At 38.1% G+C, this 22,224-nt stretch overlaps 1 protein-coding gene across 2 annotated transcripts in view; it reads left to right on the top strand.

Annotated features, from left to right (window-relative positions):
- ZBBX (zinc finger B-box domain containing) overlaps positions 1–12,191 on the top strand; it is a 121,851-nt gene extending 109,660 nt beyond the window's left edge. For both annotated transcript variants that reach the window (XM_047098908.1, XM_047098909.1), the window contains 3 exons: positions 7,864–8,002; positions 9,779–10,070; positions 12,008–12,191. In XM_047098908.1, coding sequence (XP_046954864.1) covers positions 7,864–8,002; positions 9,779–9,893 — 254 coding nt within the window. In that variant the 3' untranslated portion in view covers positions 9,894–10,070; positions 12,008–12,191. The remainder of the gene's footprint in view (positions 1–7,863; positions 8,003–9,778; positions 10,071–12,007) is intronic.
- Positions 12,192–22,224: the final 10,033 nt, after the last annotated feature.

Raw genomic sequence — 22,224 nt, 5'->3', positions numbered from 1 at the left:
TCTTCTTCCATAAGTATCCTACAGTTTTCAGAATACAGGTCTTTCACCTCCTTAAATTTATTTCTAGGTACTTTATTCTTTTTGATGAAATTGTAAATGGGGGTTATTTTTTATTTCTCTTTTCAGTATCTTTTTACTATGTATAGAAATGCAACTGATTTCTGTATATTAATTTTGTATCCTGTGACTTTACTGAATTCATTTATTAGTTCTTAGAGTTTTTTGGTCGAATCCTGGTTTTTCTATATTCAGTGTCATGCCATCTGCAAATAGTGAGCATTTTACTTCTTCCTTTCCAATGTGGGTGACTTTTTTTTTTCTTTTTCTTGCCTATTTGCTGTGATTAGGACTTCCAATGTTGAATATGTTGAATGAAACATGAAAGTTCAATAAAAGTGGTAACAGTGGGCATCCTTGTTCTGATCTTAAGCTTTTCATGGTTGAGTATAATGTTAACATTTGGGTTTGTCATATACGATCTTTCTTATGTTGAGGTGCATTCCTTCCATACCCATGAGTGGAGTTGGCCCAGGGTGTACCACGGTGGGGTTGTCTTGGGGACATGGCTGCAGCTGTTCTAAGCTAGGGGCCCAGGCTTGTTGGGTCAGTTCTAGCAGGCGAACTATATTACCTGGACCTTGCTTTTGTCTGTGCTATCAAGGTGGAGGGGGAACATAAAAAATGGCACTTTCAGGGCACCTGGTTGGCTCAGTCAGTTAAGTGTCTGACACTTGATCTTGGCTCAGGTCAAGATCTCATGGTTTGTGGGTTCAAGCTCTGCATTGGGCTCTGCGCTGACAACATGGAGCCTCCTTGGGATTCTGTCTCTCCTTCTCTCCACCCATCCCCCACATATGTGTGCTCTCTCTCTCAAAATAAATAAACTTTAAAAAAAATGGCACTTGCTGGTCCTTTCAACCCCAGAGTGATTTCTAGAAGTTTCTCACCATTTAGCAGATGCACTAAGGTTAGTAAATAGATTTCTTTCACTTGCAGTCAAATTGCCTTTTAAACCACTATTTTTCCATGTGTCCCAAGGTGAGAGAGTATGTACATGGACCCCTCGGAGATATTCCTCCCCACTGCAGGTTGCCACACTGGGGATGGGGTTCCCTTCATGACTCTATCCCTATCTCCTGCCCTTCTCTGTGTGGTCTCACTCTTATTTATTGTGCAAAAGCTCTTCATTCAGCCCTCAGTTCTTTGGGAGGAATTGTGTAGCTGTAGATTCAGTGAGTTCGTGGGAGGAGGTGAGTTCAGGGTCTTCTTACACCACCATGTTAGACTGGCTCCTTAACAGTTTTACACTGTTCTTAAATTTATTTATTTTTGAGAGAAAGAGAGCATGAGCTGGGGAAGGGCAGAAAGAGAGGGAGAGAGAAAATGCAAAACAGGCTCTGCACTGACAGCACAAGCTCAGTGCAGGGCCCCAACTCATGAGCCAAAATCAAGAGTTGGATGCTTAACCGACTGAGCCACTCAGGTGCCCCAGTTTTACACTTTAAAAATATATATATCATTTTCATTCTTTCCTTTGTAGCTAAAGGACTCATGGGGGAATTTTCTTATGGTCTTGATCTGTTTTCTACCAGATTGATCTTTTATTTAATCATTCTTTGCATGCCATGGATTCTTGGATTCTAGTTTGTTCATCTGCATAGCTAGTTGCTGTCATTTCTTTGTATCTTATGCGTTCATACTTATTGTGGGCAGCTTTGCTCATATGTTCTTTTCTGATATAGTGAGATTACATTTTCCCTAAAATGCTGTCCACCTGTACCAAGGTATGTCAGTCTTCTCTTTGGAGCTACTATTTGTGGATTGGTTATTGCATTGTTTTCTGTATCTTGCCAGCTCAAAGGCATGGGAGGATCGATGAAGGGCTGGGGAGCTTATCCTCCTTTATTGGAAGGCCTGGGCTCGCTAGTCTTCTTCTTGATTACATTAAATTTCATTGCACCTGGTTTCAGCTGTGTTCTGTCCCTGTGGGGACACCTGCAGGTTTGTAATTTTCTTGCCTCTGCTAAGATCTTCCAGTGGGTACTTAGGGGTTTTACAAATATTTCAAATTATTTCTTCTTCTTTCCCCTTCGCCTACTTTTCTCCAAATTGGTGTGGTATTGGTGAGACTTGTCAGTGCTTTCGATGACTCTCCTTTTCCTGTTACTAGTTTAGTGTTCATATCGGCTGGGGAAGAAAGTGAATGGACGGCAGTGGCACCCAGCTACACCACAGAGAGTCTTTATTTGGTTGTCCCTTGTTGAAATTTATTATGTGGACTTACATTCCTTTCTTTGTCCGATTCCTTTTATGATTTTATTTTAGTTTAGTTCTTCTGCTTTTCCTATTCATTTCATTATGGGTTGGGGGATGAGAGTCTGTGATGCATCTGTACCCAATCCATTTGCCTTCCTCTAAAATACTAAAAATCAAATGTAAGTCTCCTTGGACGTAATTCTCATGTTAAAGACTAATTCTAAAATGAAGCATGACAGGCCTGAACTAGATCTAAAAGGATAACCGTACAGCTTTTAATCAGAAAATGAAGGGTTTCTTATTTTGATAAATTGGTGAGTTCCATTATTTACAAATGAAACACCAGACTTAACAAGCAGTAGTCTCTTGTGTTTGTTTCTAACCACCAGCTTCCCTATTTCCTTTATCACTTTTGTTCTTACATACTTCACACTTTTTCCCTCTGCCACTCATTTTTCCATACACTGATGCCAGTATTTTCACCAGAGTGCATAACTTTTCGTATATGAAGGCAGCATACACTGCGTGGCCTGTGAACCACCAGGGCTTTTCTGATGGTCCAGGAGCAGAACTAAATCACTTACACACACTTGACCCATGGACAGCTCTCTTTATGTTTGGGAAGATTGGCTTTGGATGAGTGCACAGCTTTGGAGACATTCACCTGGAGCTTAGGAAGGAAGAGGGTGGCACATCAGACCCAACAAAACAGTCAGTGAGGTGATAGATGCTGTGGTGTCATCAGCTGCTATTCCAGAAAACTCACGGTTTCTGTACAAGGCTTTTGTATTGTGTTTAGCATCAATGGGCAGAAAAATTCCACCCACATTTCACTACTTATGGTGCAGCCTGGAAAAACTCCGTATGAGGTTTGGTTGCACAGACGCACAGCTACACAATTTGACTCTTATACAAATGTAAATGTGTTCACATCCCTGTGAAAGCTGACATTTTGTGAGCAGCAGACGTGACTTGTTTTCTCTTAGCTCTAGGATACATCCATTTCCTCTAACTTCTATGGAAAACAACTGCGCCAGGCAACTGGGAGAAGAAAAGACAGCAAATAACTATATTCAGTGAAATGTTTCCCCATTCAGATTGCTGTGGCTGATATGAGAGCCCTTTCAGAAGCAGGCAGGGCAGGAAAATGGGCGGGTGGGGGTAGAGGACAGGTGTACAGGTTGCAGACCAACTTCCTGCTGAATCAGGAGATGGGGGCAGGAAAGCCGGGCAGTTTTGAGCCAGGCTCTGGGTCCAGGAGCCTGGTTTTGAAATTTGAAACCTCTACCTCCTAGCTTCATGACATTGGGCAAATGACTTTCACAATCTCACTTTGCATCAGTTTCTGTGTATGAAAGACGGCTACAATAGGCCCTATCATAAAATTGTTCAATGATTGAATTTAATGATATATTAAATATTATATTTATGAAAAACTTCGTTCTCTTTCTCTCTCTCTCTACACACACACATACACACACACACACACACACACACACACACACACACACACATTCTCTCTTAAGAGTTAATTGCTTAGCACATAGTAAATCCTGAAAAAGAAACTTAAATTGTTTAAGGAACCAGTGGTTGGTACTTTCCACATACAATATAGGTAAGGTTCTCTTGGTAAGTCTAATTTTTAGTCAAAAACATCTAAAAGCTGTTTTCATTCTACAATGATGTTTTCTTCTGGGCCACCGTGAGGGTGATAGTTAGCTTTAGCTCATTCCATATAATTATTTCCTCCACAAATATCTTTATAAATAAAGCTATCATCACTTCCTTAGTAGGTTCAACATGACCATATAACTTACTTGCCAAGTCGCTTTGTCAACTTTTGAATATTGTCATAGCCTGAAGATATTTGGGAAACATCAGAAGATATGCAGTATGAGAAAGTATCAGTAATAATGCACATTAAGGCATTCATGTTTTCATTAGTTAAAAATAATTCATTTGTTCAAACTTATTCTGACTTGTTTAAGGGTTTGTACTTTAAGACTTAAATTCCCATGGCAATCCTATGTTTGTATAAGTCCACAGTAGTTAACTGAGCCAAGCAATTAAAAAGAGGAAAGTAATTTTCTTAAATAAGAAAGACTAAAAATCTACCTGATACTAACTGATGTAGCTATACTGTTGGAGAAAAAAATAGTGAGATAGTGAATAATTGGAGCCTCTGTTCATAAGTTGACCATCAAGTAAGATATTACACTGTATGGGGGCTAATCAGGGTTTATAGTTAGCAGATTAAGTAAGTAACCCTTGTAAAGAGAGGTTAAGATGGACTGGAATGGCAATCTTTTTGCTTTGGGTCACCTTTCAATTTCAAGGAAAAAAAATGAGTGCCACATATAAATGAAAGTCAACATATTTTTTTAAAATTCTGACATAAGGAATATGAAGCCATTCAATGAGTAATAATCACTACTTGTTTTTATATGTAATGTTGCTTCATTTGATCTTTATAACTACTCTGTGAAGGCAAACGAAGCAGGTATGATTTTTAATCTCCCCTTCGTGGATACAGTAACTGAGGCTCTAGGTGACGTAATAACTACCCAGGGTCTCCCTTGGGTGCTCAGAAGAGACCAGGCACGAACCTGGGCAAGTCTGCCCCACATTCCTTTGTCTCACCACCCTACCACAGTGCACTTAACTAATGTGAAATCCTTACTCCTAATCAGTATTGTGACCGCATAAGAGGCAGAGGATGTGGGCAGGGAGAAGGTAAAAGGAAGAAGGTAAGAAGGGATAAACAAGGCGAGACATAATGGCAGAAGGGAAGAGATGGAGAGAGAGAAAAACAAAAGTCTGAAGGTTTGGGGAGGGGGCTCACAGGTTACAGGGTAAGTGTCCTGGTTGTCACAGCCTCCTAAACACTGGGATGTCATTGGTATCTCTGCTAATAGTCCTTTAGATGGTAGTGGTGGTGGTGATTTGGGTTCCTTATAGGAACGTATCCTGTCTGCTTTGTGTCTGTTCTTTGAAGTTTTTATCCTGTCTCTTTGTTCCCACTTTTCTTTCCTTCATTTCTTTTACTCATCTAAGTGTTCATTTCCCTGTAGAATAAAGTTTTACGTGTATATTTTAAATGACTTGAGTTTTAGAAATACACCTTAAAACTTTATATTTAGTCATTTTTTTCCCCTTTGCCATTCTTTATTATCGAATTTAAGAGGTTCTTCAATGATCAGAGAACATACACTATTACTCCAGGGATAGAAAAAGGCTTAACTTCAATCCATTCCTCAATAGTCCACTTTCTAGACAGTTATAAAGTAAATTTATAATAGCTGAATTTCCACTATAAATGTCAATCCAGTCTTCCCTGGTTTTATATTAGAAAATCTTAGGTTTTTGTGTAATTGATCTTTTAGATTTAACACTAACCCACAATAGAGTTTTCATAGGCAGTTTTATTTTTCCCTGCCTTGAAAATCAGGTGATGTCACCTTTGCCCCTCTTAACTTCACATGGTACTTGGAAATATCATTTTGAGAATGAACAATTATATAAAAGTAGGCCCATTCTATCTAGACCATCCGAATTAGCTCTGCTCAGTCAGGACTGAACTGCCCTGCAGAGGTCGGATTCCTCTCCTGGTGGTGTTCTTTAGATCTAAGAGTCGTTATTGGGTTTCAGTTCTGTAGTTGCACCAGTTGCAGATCCTGAATTGATTGCTTTCTCACGGGTAATAGTCCCTATCACTGGGGCAAGTGAGGGTGCTCTGCATACCTGTCTTTTTTACCTTATGGAAAAAGAGAAGAGAAAATAGAAGTCCACGCTAAAGAATGAGATTCTGAGATATAGAGATTTCCAACGTTGCTGAGCTAGAAGAGCTTAGGGCTAGTTGCATTTCTTCTTCTCTGGTTGTGTGACTTCCAACAAGCAACCAGTGTCTCAGGGACCTTCAGTTTCCTAATCTCCAACAACTGGGGAGGGAATAAAAATTCTAGCTGAAGAATCTTTTTGTTTTTCTCAAAATTAGTCTTATACAGAGCTCCAAATTTAAATCAGACCGAGTAAAGCCATTTTGATGATTTTGGGGTTGTGGAACAGGAGCCTCAGCCCCAAGACGACTGTATTTCTCCAGGTATCATAATTTGAAAGTCACTGGGCTAAATAATTTTAAGGACATTTCCAGTTGTAAATGTATTGAGGACTGTCTTGCAGCAGGAATAATCGAAGTTTCTTCCAGCAGGGGAATGTCTGCTTGCTCAAAAACTTCAAGTAAATACTATCCAAGAAATAATCGTAATCATAATCATAGAATAATTCTCTCAGTCCAGGTGAATGTTACGCATAGTTTGGAGTGTGGGCCTTGTGATCAGGAGAATATTTGCTTGCACTTTCATCAGAGTAAGGGGAAAAGTAGCACCTGGTAATTTTAACGGTTTTAAAAGTCATGCCACCATAACCTTAGGTAAAAGTTAGATGGCTCTTCCAACTTCATCAATGATGAAAAGAAGGCATCATGGTCTTTCTAATACAGCAATCATACTTATTTTTGTACTTGACTTTTTGGTAGTTTATATAAAATATGTTTGCTTATGCATTTGCTTATTTAACTTGCACTGTTTGCCCTTACATGAGCTAAACCATAGGCCTGCTTCATGTAAAAGATTAAAGTCTTCTCCCCTTTCGCATACAAATGGTTATTATCTATCCAAACAAAGCAGAAAGTAGAAAGGGTAGCAGAAAAGAAAGGAAGCAGAAAAAGAAAGGGTAGCTTTGCCAAAAGTAACCTTCACCTCAGACTGTATGGGGGTAAAGCTTTTATTTCTTAGAAGACAAAAATAAACAATAAGGTGTTTAACATTCTGGCAAATTGAGGAGTTGCACGATATTCTAGCCTTAAAAGAGGATCCTGTGACTTTCTTTGCAATTTTGTAAATTCTCAGGACATTTAACACTTTCTTAAGTGTAGTATATATTTAAAAATCAATTAGGTTAGTGAAATAACTCAGAGGAAGACAAATACTATATAATATCACTTACATATGGAATCTAAAAAACCCAAACTCACAGAGACGGAGACTAGAATAGTGGTTACCAGGGGCTAGGGGGTGGAAGAAATGGGGAAATATTGGTCAAACAGTGTAAACTTTTGGTTAAAAGATGAACAAATTCTGCAATGTAATGTGCAGCATGGTGATTATAGCTAATAATATTATATACCTGAAGGTTGCTAAGAGAGTAGATCTTAAATGTGTTAGCTAACACTATGGTGGTAATCATTTTGCAGTATATAAATGTTCCAATCAACATCTTGTACACCTTAAAATTACACAATGTTACATGTCAATTATATCTCAATAAATTAAAAACAAATTGGGGCAATCCCTCCCCCCCCCCCAAAAAAAAAACAAAAACAAAAACATAATCCATCTGATTAAGGTGACTTGATATCCATGCCCTAATTTAGAAGCTCAGAGCAAACCTCCTTCATATTCTGCTCATCCTGCATATACTAGAAAATTGAGGTGATTAAAAATCTGTACTGACCTTCTTTGTAATGCTTATAGTTTATGCTGGGTAAACTTTCAGCACCATATGCTGTGTTTGTGTCTTGAATTTATGTGCTGACATAAAATGTTTCAGATCCTTCAGAAAAACTTTACAGTCTAACCTCAGAAGAGTTACCAGCCTTCAACAACCACTTGCTGGACATAAGTCAGACTACCGGAGATTTCCTTAAGAGCTCAAGTGCCAGAGGCCTCTGTGGAGTTGAGGAACAGAGGTAGGTTAAGCCGGCAGCTCATATGTAATGATAGCATACATGGTGAAATTTTTGACAAGCCCCAAATAGTTATCTTTACTATATGAAAAAAGATTGCACTCACGTGGGTGCTTTATATGGCCATTCTCTGTAAAATGTTTGGGTCCTTTGTCGTCGTATTATCAGGATTTAGTAGAAGGCTTATGAAGTTGTTGCTTTAATGTGAAGAGATAATTCTCTGCTGGACAATGTATGTCAGAAAAACGAAAAGATATTGGGAATTTTATAATCCTTCAGCATTTCTTCTTATATTGAAAAACAGTTGCTTTACTTGCATTAATTAACTTAATAAATTCAAACACTTTGCACTAATAGAATCTTACTCAATGTGAATAAAACTTTTAGAATAGAATGTCGAGAAGATTCTTTCTTGAAATTAGGTCAAGATTGTTAATGATAGCATATTTTAAATTAAGTCATTTCATTCTTTCCTCACATGAAAAACATTTAGGGTTGATCAATTTGAAAAGAACATAGGTTATACTAATGCTTCAAAAAAGTAGTTTATCATGTCAGTCTGTTACTGACGTGCTGGAATTTCTTGAAAAGGGAGGAAGGATCCTTGTAGAAGGATTAAGATAAATGTAAAATAGAAAGTCCCTTGAACTGTAAATTCCTTTGATTGGTTTGAAGTCTAATATTGCATTAAAAGGGAATCAAGAGTCCATTATTATTCCATCTTTCTAAAAGAGAAAATCATTTAGCTGTGGCCCTTGGATTTTTGCATTTCTAACACCACTTCCATTTTTAAAAAGAGAGATCAATATAAAGTTGCTATTTTTTCCCTAAAAAGCTCTTTTAAAACAAAGTAACTAAACCTACCACATACTCTCAGCATCATTTCATAAAAGAAAGGACATTTAATACTAAAAATATAAGGGGCACAAACAGAATAAAGCAGTTCTTTAAAATTAAAAACGTCATGAAAAAGTCCTTACCTTGTCCTTATTTTCCCTTCTTAGACCAGTGAAAATTTTTATCTCAGTCAGATCTGCCCTAACCCACAGATCAGAGTTTAGGAACTTGATGATTTAGCCTCTGTGGGTCATAAAAAAGAATCCAAAAAGATACCTATCACAGGATGAAGTATTTTATATTATTTAGTGGCATAGCATGGGCTGAAATTCTAGATAACTTGGACAAAAAAAATCTGAATTACACAAACTCCTTTCTGCTCCCCCACACTACTTCCTTCCCTAGACCTGACACCTGTATGCTAGACTTTCTACCAGTTCTTCTCCACAGTAAAATGTAACAAGATAAAATAACTAAATAATTGCTGCCATTAAATTTGGTTTTGGCATATCTTGATTGGCTATCCACATAGTCCTAATTTACAGTACGCAAAAGAGGTGATTTATTTGGCAATCTATTCGTTGGGATTCTATTGCACAGCCAATGTAATGATGAATGTTCTTAATGATGACCTGAGGCTCGGCAAGTTTCTGAAGTGCCTTCTGAATCATCAGTGAAAGACACAACCAGAGAGCATAAAATCGTCTCCCCTTGGTTCCACTGTGGCTTTATTTCTCGGGAGAGGGAGAATGATGAGAATTTCTCATTAAAAGGAGGCTTGGTATATTGGGCACATTGAAAATTATGGCCCCAGTCGGAGACAGCCCCCTCACATCGGCCTGCCTCCAATGACTTCAATGCATGTAGTATTGATCAGAAGATGAATGAAGAGTTGAAACCTGGTTCTGTATATTGTGTATTGATCTTTTAATGTATTTCCAGCTCTTCTGAAAAAGATACTGAAATTCAGTCTTTGCTGACACTTTCTGAAAGCAGCACGGAGGAGGAGGAGGAAGAGGATTTTCTTGACCGGCAACACGTCATCACACTCCCATAATCAAAGAGTGCCTAATGATAATGATCATTTGTTCATTACGTTTTCCATTTGGTACCCAGAGTAAAGCAAACAGCTGAAAAAAGTGACCAAGTGATTACTTGTCCCCGGTGCTGGAGATTTGATTGTTAATATTTCTGATATTTCAAGATTGGCAGACTAATAAAAATCAGTGAAATTGTAAGTTCAAGGGCTTTTTCTTCCAAACGATTTATTGTATGTCAAACGCTGATCTATATTACACACAATATTAGTAAAATTTGGTGAATTTTAAAAACGAACAGTTATAATTGTGTCTCTAGAACTTATTATAGGTTAGAACATGATTGCATTTAAAGTAATATTGGATGGTTGAATTATATTTTAAGCAATTATGTCATCAGTAAGAGCATACATTTGATGGCCATAGCATTAATTGAGCCTGGAATCCGTGTTTTGCTTTGGTAATTACTGTTTCGTTTTGTTACGTTTCGTTTTGTTTCGGTTAGGGTTTTTGAAATTCACACGAGTTCTGGTAGCTTCAAAAGTTGCTGCCAGAAGAGAAAAAAGAAGACCCAAAATAAAGCAAACATAACACTTGTCATTCTAGTATGACACAAAAACTTATACTAGAAAACACAGAACCCACCCCCACCACCTCCCACAAACATCTTACTTTGGGCAGGTCACTGTGATGGTTAATTTTTTGTCAATTTGGCCACACTGTGGTACCCAGATATTTGCTAAAACTTTACTCTGGATGTTTCTGTGAATGCATTTTTGAGGTGAGATCAACATTTAAATCAATAGACTTTGAGTAAAGCTGATTAGTCATAGTGGTGTGTGTGGATGTCATCTAATCAACTTGAAAGTCTTTTTTAAAAAAAAATTTTTAATGTTTGTTTATTTTTGAGAGAGACAGAGACAGAATGCAGATGGGTTAGGGGAAGAGAGAGAGAGGGAGACACAGAATCTGAACCAGGCTCCAGGCTCCGAGCTGTCGGCACAGAGCCCGACGCGGGGCCCGAACTCACAAGCTGTAAGATCATGACCTGAGCCGAAGTCAGTCACTCAACCGACTGAGCCTCCCAGGCGCCCCAACTTGAAAGTCTTAAGAGAAAAAAGACTCAGGTCCTCCACAGAAGAGGGAATGCTGCCTTCAGGTTGCCTTTGAGCTCAAACTGCAACATTAGCTCTTTCCTGGGTCTCCAGCCATCTGGCCTGCTCTGTAGATGTTGGATTTGCTAGCTGTCACAATTGATTCTATTTCCCTAGACAACCCTGACTAATACAAATATATCTGTAGGACTGTTGTGACACCCAGAGAAAATAATACATGCAGAGGTGTTTTGCTAGTCTTAGTAGTAGTAGATCTTGGGGTTGGTGGGTGTCCAGTGCTTTACTTGATCTTATAATTCAGGGGTTTAAGAAAAGAGCAGAAGGAGACATGGGGAGGGATAGTTTCATGGTTGTCACTTTGTGACGCTTTAGGACAGTTTCCCCTTAAAGAGATTGTTGACATCAGGAAAACATACCTGCAGGTTGGCTATGCCATCATCACAGCATTAACTGTATCTCAAGGTTCAGATTCTTTTTTTCTTCCCTATGATTCTGGGTAATAGCCCCTTATAGAAGATTGATGATTGTTTAGTGTAATTTATCTCTGATAATTTTTCCATGGGATCGATACATTGTACTGGTCATCTACTAGCAGGATAGAAAATGGTGAAGACACCTATTTCTATGCCTTTCAATATAAAAATGCACTTCATTAAAGTGGTTCACATAAATGAACAATAAACAATAAGGAAATCCACTCATACTATCAAAATTAAATTTCCTGAAAGAAATTAGTATCTTAAAATGAAGAGTGTGACTCCTCCAAAGTGTTCACTCTCCTCTTAGCACTTCCTCTGTCCCCATCCCAGGGAGTTAACAGTGAGTTACCTTCAAATCTGCGTCGTTTATGTTAAAGGCCCTTCTGTCATCTTGTCCTGAGGCTGATAGCTCTCTGACTTTTTGTATTTGTAGTTAACTGTTCATCAGTTAAAATAGGAAGGAAAATACATTATTTTTGTTTTTAGCATGTCTGCTCAGGTTTAAAATTTCTCTACTCTCCCTACCCTCCTTTGCTGTAGGACATCTTCATTCCTCTGATGAAGAAGAAAATTGCTCCCTAGGTGCAATTTATAAAAGTCCAGTGTTTTTCTCAACGTGGAAGGAGGTGTTGTCTTATTCTCATTAAGGAAGAAGGACCACTGCTATTCCTTCTGTCTTGAGTCTTGGCTTGAGTCTTTTATGAACTAGCTCAGAAAGAGATTTTATAAGATACTGTTACCTTTTACAATGTAAAAATTTTTAAATAAAAATAAATCTGAGAATTAGTTGTCATGAATGCATTTCTGGCCAGAACTTGAGATAATGCATAGACCGTTGAGTTTGTCATTCGACTTCCAATATGACATTGAAATTAAACATGAGGGTCCTCGGTGGCAGAGCAGGCTCCCTTCTGCCTTTATTTGCTCCCCATATCCACACATTTAGAAAAGTTCCTTAATTCCTTTGCCATTAGTCTAATGAGGAAATAAAAACTAAATAAGATTAGAGCCTTTGCCTGAAGCAGTTTCAATGTGTTCTCTCATTTTGAAGCTCAGGCTTAGAATCACTGTTAAAGGCACGCACCTAGTTCTGACTGTGGAATCCAGAGAGTTACAGACATTCAAGAAGAATCACAACCATACTCCCAATACTAGAGTTACCACAGTGTGCCTCTAGCAACCACTGGACAAATGATCACACGGTTTTGTATGCACATTGGGATTTAGTAGTTTATACTCAGACATGCCTAGTGGTGTGATAGTAATAGGAAATTCTATAATTTTATGACTCTGGAGATACACATAATGGAAACAAACTGACATTAAGTTATATTTGGTAGCTTGAATATATTGTTTGATATTTACTGTCATTCACATCTAGTACACTCTGAGTGTGTCACACTAGATAGGCCAATGGGGTGCACTACCCTTTAAGACCACTCAGTGCTGTGCCTTATATGTAAAGTGCAAAGAAAACCTTTCTTGAACAAATGACTGTTACAAAATGACTCCATCTCTGTAATAGGGCACTCAGATATTTTAAGTAATTCCTTGGTTCAGAAAAAAACAGGTCTCTATGTCCCTATGATTCAGTGGTTGGAAAGATCTTGAGCAATGCTTATCTCATCTTTTTTTTTTTCCTTTAATTTTATTGACTTTGAGAGACAGAGAGTGTGAGCAGGGGAGGGGAAGAGAGAGAGGGAGAGAAGGAGAATCCCAAGCAAGCTCTGCAGTATCAGCCCAGAGCCCAAAGCGGGGCTCAAACTCACGAACCGCGGGATTATGACCTAAGCCGAAGTTGGACGTTTAACCGACTGAGCCACCCAAGCGCCCCTCAAAATGTACTTCTGAATGAGACTTTTTCTCATTTCTGTCTAAAGTAAGTCCTTGTGTTCCTTTCTCTTTCTCTTTATTCTTTCTCATAGCATCCTACTTTTCCCTTCATAGCGCCTCATAGCACAATAATGTATTGGTGTGAATTTTGAATGTATGTCAGGTAGACCTTACATTTCAACTAAACATGGATTATATCCATTTTGCTCAACACTATGCACTTAACCTCTAGCATATGCCTAGCTCTCACTACTGGTCATCAGTAATGAATGAATGAATGAATGAACATGCCAGATCCAATGATAAGCCATCTTAGTCCCTAATTTTTCCCAAGGGGAGACAGTATGATGTGTATGTATGTGTATACAGTATACACATACACACATATACGTCTCATGAGAGAAACACAGGTTATCAGGTTATATATTTACTAGATGGCAGATCATTTATTTGAATGTGTTTCTACATCACAAAATGGAAGAAAAAAAAGATACTGACTTTACTTAGTTCAGAAGAACATTGTGAGAAACAAATGTAGTAGTGAATGCGGAAACACTTTGGAAATTGGAAAGCACTCTGTCATGCTTATTACCATCACTTTTCACGAGTTAATTCTACACATTGAATATACAGGCACATTAATGGATGGATCAGTTAGTGAATTTAGGATCAAGTTAATGATACACAAAAGTCACTCAACGTAATATCTAAAGTGGAGAAAGTTTTCAGTGAGTTGGACAATTTGACTGATATGAAGTTGTTTATGTTGAAAGCTAAATATCTAAATTTATTTCATTAATATTATTTTTGAAACATCTCCTATGTTTAGGTTTCTTCTGTCATGTGTAAGTTCAGAATTTTTAAATATTAAAATTGCACTGGTACTTTTATTATAAACACTCTGATCATCATACTTTCGGAGAGGATAAATTGTAAAAACATACCATTTATACCTCCCCAAATCTGTTTTTATAGGATATTCTGTTTCATCATAGTTTTCATCCCTGGTTATTTATTACTAGCCACATTTTCATGAAAACAATCTTTATTTCCTCAGAGTTCATCTGTGCCTGTAGTTTATCCCCCACCTAAAGTCATAATTCTTTGTTAGTGACACCCTGATTGTTTGCTGGGTAAATGATTATGATGTTGCAAACAGGATTATGACTTTAGCTGGGGAATAACCAGCAGGCATAGATGAACTCTAAGGAAATAAAATCCTCCCTTTTTAATGCAAATGTCTTCCATAGTTAAGGAAAAGGAGAGGATATTTTTAATGTTCTCCATGAGGTGACAGTTATGTTTAAAATGAGAAGAATTAATTGATTGATGGGGTTAGCTTGTATTTCTTTTTTCAACTAAATGTAATATGCAATAACAGTTATGGAAACAGTTCTCAGCATCTCTATGCTCTTGCTTCTGCCAGAAGGAAGCACTCTTTCTATCCAGAAAACAAAAATACATTATTCTAGATACAAATGCTTAGGAACATTTCCAAAAGGGGAAATGTACTTCATCCCTATTTTATAATTAAGTCTTATTTATTCATAAGTTAAGTATGAAAGAGATGTTTTAGGGTAAATTTTGATATAATTTCACATTTTTTTTAGTTAATGGTCATATTTTTATAGTATAACATTTTGTCGTTTATCCAAGTGACAGTAGATTTCATAAACAGCTTCTATACTTAAAAAGTGAAAGTGGCAAGTGCAGGCAGGAGATGAACAGATGCACATTCAAGTTTTCAAAAGTAATTACCCCATTTACTTTCTCCTCTCACCTACACCACAGCCCTGAAAGAAACCCTGGTAAGTTAGGCCATTGAATCAATCAGGATATGGTTTAATTTTATATCACAGGAAACTCCAAATAACAGTAGACTAACATAGATGATTCTCTTGTATGTAAAGTCAGGGAATAGGCAGTGTAACGCTGGTGTGGCAACTACACCTTACTGTGTTGTTTCTATCTTCAAGGTCACCTTGTCGTTCAAGACGGGGGCAGACTTCTAGCCATCAGAATCTGAGTTCAAGGCGTCAAGAAGTGGGAAAGTGGGGAGTGCGAAATAGATAACCCCTAACTGAGGTAACTTCCTTTAACTTCCCGGAAAGCTCACACAACATTTCCACTTGCGGATTATTGGTCAGAACTTAGCCACATCAGATGCTAGGGAATTTGGAAATGTAGTTGCTTAAGTGGGCACATTGCTACCCAGAAGAAAATTGGGCTTGTGTTACAGGGGAAGGTGGATATTGAAGGCACCTGGCTGTCTGTCACAGCCTCTAGTGTTACTTTCATTACTGGTCCACCACAGCTCACTTTCAGAATATATGCATTTTGAAGTTGATGTGGTTTGAAATATGTGGCAGAAACCAACCTTTTGAGATTTAAACAAATCAAATTTAAGAGACACTCCTATACTTAAATCACTCAAGTTCATGTATAAACCATACCTCTCTTTTAGTCTGAAAGACATGCTTTAGTTACACAAACAGAGACCTCATCATTATTCAACTTCAGGTTTTCACCTTAGGACTTCTTGAAACACATTCCACATCTCTTTAAAGTTCAGTCTTTGGGCTGATGCCCAAATCCAATCTGCTTTGGCAAGGACTTTCAATGCACTCTGTTAAAAAATACTGTGATATGAAATATTTGTCTCAAATGGATGTTCCAATATAAGGATATTTTGAAACCTATGATGGAAATTTTTATGACAATACACAGAGAACAAATATGAAATAGTTTCTTCTTATAGGAATATTGAATACTAGTATAGGAGAGCCAGAGATTACAGATGTTCACATAAAGCAGTGCTTAAATCCTTTGTAGTTGACATATCAAATGAGAGATTAAAGGCTTTCAAGCCAAATTCTGGGGACTCATAAGGTTTCTTGATTTGGGGGGAGGAGTATGAAGGAGGACTGAGTTCTTCAACAAAAGCATCTCTGCCAAGATTTTTTTTATGTAAAGGGAGTCTCTATGAGATAGAAGAAAGAATTTTGCCACAAAAGTTAGAGATCTATGGCCTAGAGTCCCAAATCTCTGGGCCCTTCTCAGGCTGGTGTTCTATGATTTATATTGTCACAGAATGTTATATGTTGTTAAGATGTTTGGCTGGATTTACATCTTTTTTGCTGTAAGACCAGACTCCAGAGAACCATGAAGGAAGATAGGTTCTCCTTCTCAATTCACTGAAAGCTATTAAAAAATTATCCAACTTCAAGCAGTTGGCTACATTGCTCACTGACTTCTAGTTAGATGTGTGTTTCTTCAAGTACAGAAACCTAATCAAGATACTGAAAGTAGAGTGGGTTTATTTTACTAAGAAATTGAATTGTATGGAAATCTAAGAACAGGAGCTTTGGAAGAGGTGGCCTTGGTCACTCATGGGTTCCTACTTTCGGGGGGCACATTAGCTCTATGTTTCCCTACTGACTGGCTGCTTCTGTTCACTCATCCTTTCTGCTTCTGCTCAAGGATTTAACTTATTATGGTTCATTCAAGGCCTCTGTCTCATGGTTTCCCTCTCAGTTTCACTCAGACAGCTACTTCAGTCTTGAATTGGTTTTTCAATTCTAAATCCAGAGAGAGACGTTAGATTGGTCTGATTTATATTTTCAAGCCAGACAACAAAGTTGCCTAAGGAGGGCTCAGGGCTGGGTCAGAGTCCAACAATTGTCACCAGGCCATGGTGAGAGGGAGTGGAGAGAAGAAAGGACAATTTGTTTTAAAAATGGTGTCTGCCTCTCAGCAGGCCAGGAGCTGTGATTTCAAAAGTGAGGTGGGTCTGGTATGCCATGGAATTCTCTGAAAAACCCTCAGGAAAGGAGTGGAGTGTCAAAGAGAGAAGTTTGTAGGACAGAGTTGTGATGTTGGGGTGGGTGTGAGGAGAGGGACAGAAAAGAAACGGTGTTAAGGGCTGATGCTCCCTCAGGGTCACCCTGATGGTGTGGGAACTGTGCAGGTAGTACTGTCAGCTTCAAGCTCTTACCAGGCCTCCTCAAGGCCATCCTCTCACTTGTGACTCATGTGTCAATAGTACTCTATGCTCAAAGAGCCAATACTGGAAATAGGTAACCTGGAGCTTCATTCTAATTTTGTTCTCTAATGTCCTCATCATAGACACTTTTTCATTTCCAGGACTGATCTACTTGACAACTATGAAGTGAAATTTCACACTGAATTCCCCTCGGAGCAGAATGTTCTCTAGAGGTCTCAGCAGACTTTCAAAAGCAATATTACAAATGTGGCAGGTGCCTTCCCTTGGCTTGTCTGGCATCCGGGGCCAGATGATTCTGACGGGAGCTCAAGCCTGTCTCACAGATTCCCCTTTATTGATTCTTGAAATGGCCCCATTTTCTTTTTTATAGGGGAGGAACTAAACCTCAACCAGATGCTTGTGATTAAAATAAGAGATAATGATAATAGAACTTTTACCAAGGATATGTCTCCTCCTGCTATCGGATAAATGCCAAGGTGAAAACAAGCCATTTATCTGCAAATAAACCTTGCCCTGGGGGTAGATGGTTTATTTTCCAAGTTTGAAACAATTATACTTTGACAGCATCACTCTCCTCTCAAGATTTTAGGTTTATTATAACATCATTAAAAACACATTTAGTTGGTATTAGTGAAACACAGTACACAGAACTGTTGTGTAAAAGACAATTTTGACATCAAGATAGTCAAAAGCAGTCTCAATCTAATTTTCTAAAAATCCATATTTCTAAAAAAAATATTCCTTATCTTCTCATGAATTAAAGCATCTGATTTACTGACACTTCTTTGAAATAGATGGAATTTTATCTTCCTTTTCTGTAAACAATAATGATAGACTACAGTCATACCAAATGGTCAGTGTTTCATTTTATGGTATTTCCTGTTTTAGAATGTAGAAATAGAAATGCTTCAGTTTTTAAAATTATGTTTAGAGAAATTATTCCACTTGATGTTACAGCAGCAGTCAGCATGAATGCTACCTCAGAAGAAGAAAACGGTTTCTCAATTTTCTTTATGGAATCCCAGCTGTACAGAGTTCAAATCCAGGTGAAGCATCTAATTTCTTGAAATGGATAATCTTTGAACTACCCACCACAAATGTGGTGGGAGATTTGTTTATAAAGGAGATAAAATTCCCATTCTTGGCTCAATCCAGAAAGTTCCTTAAAGAGGGGACAGCATGCTATTATATCTCCAATGAAAAATAGATTTCTCTGAACCTATATCATTAGTCAATCCCCTCACAATAGTTTTTGCTCCCTCCATGGTAAAATTCCTTGAAAGGGATGTCTAAATACCATTTTCATTTCCTGTGTCCCTTTTGACCATGAAGTTTGGCTCTTGTTCTCACCATTTGATCATAATGCTCTTGTCAATGGTGACCTCTATATTCCTCAGAGCTCTCCATAGCCTCTCAGCCTCATTTGATGTGGTTGACGACTCCATAGTCTTTGAAACTGTTCTTTGCATGTCCTTGAGGGCACCACACTCTCATGATTTTCTTTTTCTCTCACTGCTACTTCACAGTGTTGTCTGGAATGCCTTCTTTTCCCAGCTTCTGAAATGTCAATGTGTTCAAGGCCCAATCTTGTAAACTCTTACATATCTACACTCTCTCTTAGTGACCCTATCCAACCTGAAATATACAAGGTCACCTTAATAATCACCCTTAACTCCAGATTAGGATACTGACATGCCAAAAACAGAGTTGTGGACTTTTCTTTGCAAATTGATTTCTTTGGTCTTCCCCATTTTGTAAAATGGCAGCAGTGTTCATCTAACTGCTCCAGCCAAGGACACTGGGAGTGACCTTTGAATCTCCCCTTTCCTTTCAGGCTCACATCCATTTTGCAGTAAGTGCTGTTAACTCCAACTTAAAATATGCCTTGAACGTTACCTCTTCTAATTGCCTCCGCCACTCCCACCTGACCCAGTTTACCCATCTCACCCAACATCTCTACTTTGCAAAACGGCCAGAATTATCTTTTAAAAGTGAAAATCAGATCATATTCCTCCCCAGTGCCAACTCCCCCACTGGCCTTGTATCACAGTTACAAAACCTAAGTCAGAGTTTCCCGGTGGCCAAGACCTTTTGTGATTAGGCCCCTACTTGACTCTAGGGCCTCATAACCTACTGCTTTTCCTTGAACTCCCCCTGTTCTGCACACACTGGCCTGCCTGCTGCTGTTTGAACTCAAGAAGGTTCTAGCTTTAGGACTCTCCTTTCTGTAATACTCCTAGGCCCCTAGATTCTTGTATGGTTTTCCTTCTTCAGGTTCAGGTCTCAGCTTAAATATCTCTCAGAGAAGTTTCACTGGTCATTGTATCTGAAGGATCCATACACCTCTTCATTCTTCCCCTTGCACATGAATTTCTTCCTGACCTTTACTACAGGAAGCCTTTATTCACCTTTTTTACTAGCGTCCTTCATTAGAATATAAATAGCACCTTCCATTAGAATATAAACTTCCTGAAAGCTTATATTCTAATATAAGCTTTAACTTTAATATAAGACGGCTGAATGGCTGTTCCATTCCTAACTATGTTATCGGTGTGTGTCTGGCACAAGGAATATTCATTAGTGAATATCATTATTCATTCGTGAGTATTGATCAAGTGAAAAACTTTTGCTCTGTTCTGTTTTTTGCAAGGTGTAAGGTAGGCAGCTGAAAGAAGAAACATTCTATAGTAATTTCCTAACATATATCGAGCATCTATCATGTATTGTAAGCATTTTTCATCACCTCATAGCAACCCCAGGTGGTAAGTACTATTAGTCCTCATTTTACATATGAAGAAACAGAAGCACAAAAATAGTTAAATAATGTGTCCAGGGTTACAGGGCTGGTGAGAATGCTAAATTACAAATATAGGCCTTCCAATTCCAGAGTCTAAATGTACCCATGTGTACAATACTTCCTTTCTACTTCTTTCTCCTTCAGTGAACTTTTAAAAGATAGTTTACTATTGATTTATGGAACAAATTTTAACTTTAGGTGCTAGGATTAAACCTAAGGTTTCCTTAGTAAAATATCTGAACATAGCTTTATTATAGTGAAGTCATAATTTAATTCTTAAAAATGTGTTTCTCTTAATTTTTTTTAATCTTCTACATTGAAACTAGTAGACATTCAATAAGTCTTCGATGAACAAAATATCAAAACCAAAGTCTAGACATGTGATAAATTTATACTCTTAGAGTTACAGGGTTTATTTTTCTTCCAAAAGTGTAGTTTGTCAGTGATCAGGAGGTGGTAGTCAGGAGGCTAAAGTTACTGTGTGTCCTTTCTCTCCTTGACTATAGGATCAGGTACCACTTGGATCATCAGATTTTCTGAGTATACTTGCTCACAAAACAATTCTGTGAGGCATCTCATTTGTAACAATAGTCAGTATTATCAGCCTAATAAACATTTTTGACAATCCATTATGTGCTAGGCCCTGAAGTAGCCTTTGGGGCATAAATGAATAAAGTATGAATCCTGCCTCAAGGAATTTATGGTCTGATAGGGGGGATAAACACATACGTAATTGTACTAATGAATGTAGATTGACCTCACATCTGTGAGATTTGCATTAAGAAAGGCTTCACAGAAATGATATTTAATTTGAACCTTGAGAATGAGTTAGAATTTGTCATTTCAACCAGGGTAGTTGGGAGGGGGATGAAAAGCATTCCTGGCAAAACTTATGTGGCAGAAATAGCCCACATATAGAGGGAAACAATTGTCTTTTGGGTTTTCTCATTAGGAAGTTCATTAACTATCATTCAGTTCTGTATCCAGGCAATTTATAGCCCGAAGACAGAAGATTCTGAATTACTACATGCTAACGTTATCTTAAGGTTTGACATTAGGAAACAGTGTATTCTCCTAAGCTCTGGTGACTTGATATTCTGTCCTAAAGGGACAGGAAGCAATAGAGTATTTTTCAAGTTATATATTAAATAATGATGACAGGATGGAAAAAGAGCAAGGGGGATTCCCATGATACATGGGGACAAGCTGAAGCCAGCCATAGATGGCAGGAGTGTGGCATTCAGCACAACAGCCATGCACTTGTCTTCTCGAATTCCTGGAAAAACTGTCATCACCAGGGACCTCCAGCAAAATGAGTGATGGGGTCATGGGCTGTCTTCCTTTTGATTTAGTGGAAGATGGAAAGCGTTAAGTGCACTGTTTGTTGAGGTATTTATCTCCTGCATTGTCATATGCAGCTTAGCACAGAAAGCAACACGGAAAGAAACATTTTCATGTCAACGTGGCTCAAACTCTGCTACATGGAGAACTGGTGGTTTCAAGAAGACCGCTGAGCATGGAGGGCATCAGGGGGCAAGGTTGTGACCCCTACCCTAGTTTCAGCAACAGAATCTCTACTTCTGTCACTCTTTTGTGTAAGATTTTTTTGTCACCGAAGATTGCTCATCTAAAATGTTTAAAAAGCAACTGTTCTAATTCTAAGTGCTCTATAGTGAGAAATGAATCCTTCTTATGACTATTTTAATTGAGTGGAATTGTACTGTGTACACGCTTAGTGCCGCATAATGCACAAATCCATAAAATAGACTGCCGAGCACCTTGTTTTCGAAAAGCTCAGCTTGACTCAGAAGCTGAGTCATTGTTCTGATGATGCACTTTATTTCATCAATTTAAGAGGACTTTAAGTCTGTAGCCTCTAGTTTTGCTGAAAAGAGTTTGAGGAAACCTCTCAATGTGTGAAGTGACTCTACAACCTATTTTCATTCACAGTTGTAAGAAGCTGAACAAATAGATTTTTTTTAATTTAAGAAATACTCAATATCAGAGGCTTTTTTCTAGTTTTAGAGTGTTTGAAGATGTATTTGGAGTGGAAGTGTAGAAAGCAGGAAAGTCCAGGACCTAGATGGAACATGTGTTTCCTTAGTGGAACAAGCACTGGAGCTG

Source organism: Lynx rufus, unplaced genomic scaffold (assembly GCF_022079265.1).
Source record: "Lynx rufus isolate CCGP_SWC_20201006 ecotype Redwood Valley unplaced genomic scaffold, mLynRuf1.p SCAF_5, whole genome shotgun sequence".
Classification (NCBI taxonomy): Eukaryota; Metazoa; Chordata; class Mammalia; order Carnivora; family Felidae; genus Lynx; species Lynx rufus.
This window is presented reverse-complemented; position numbering and strand designations above follow the sequence as displayed.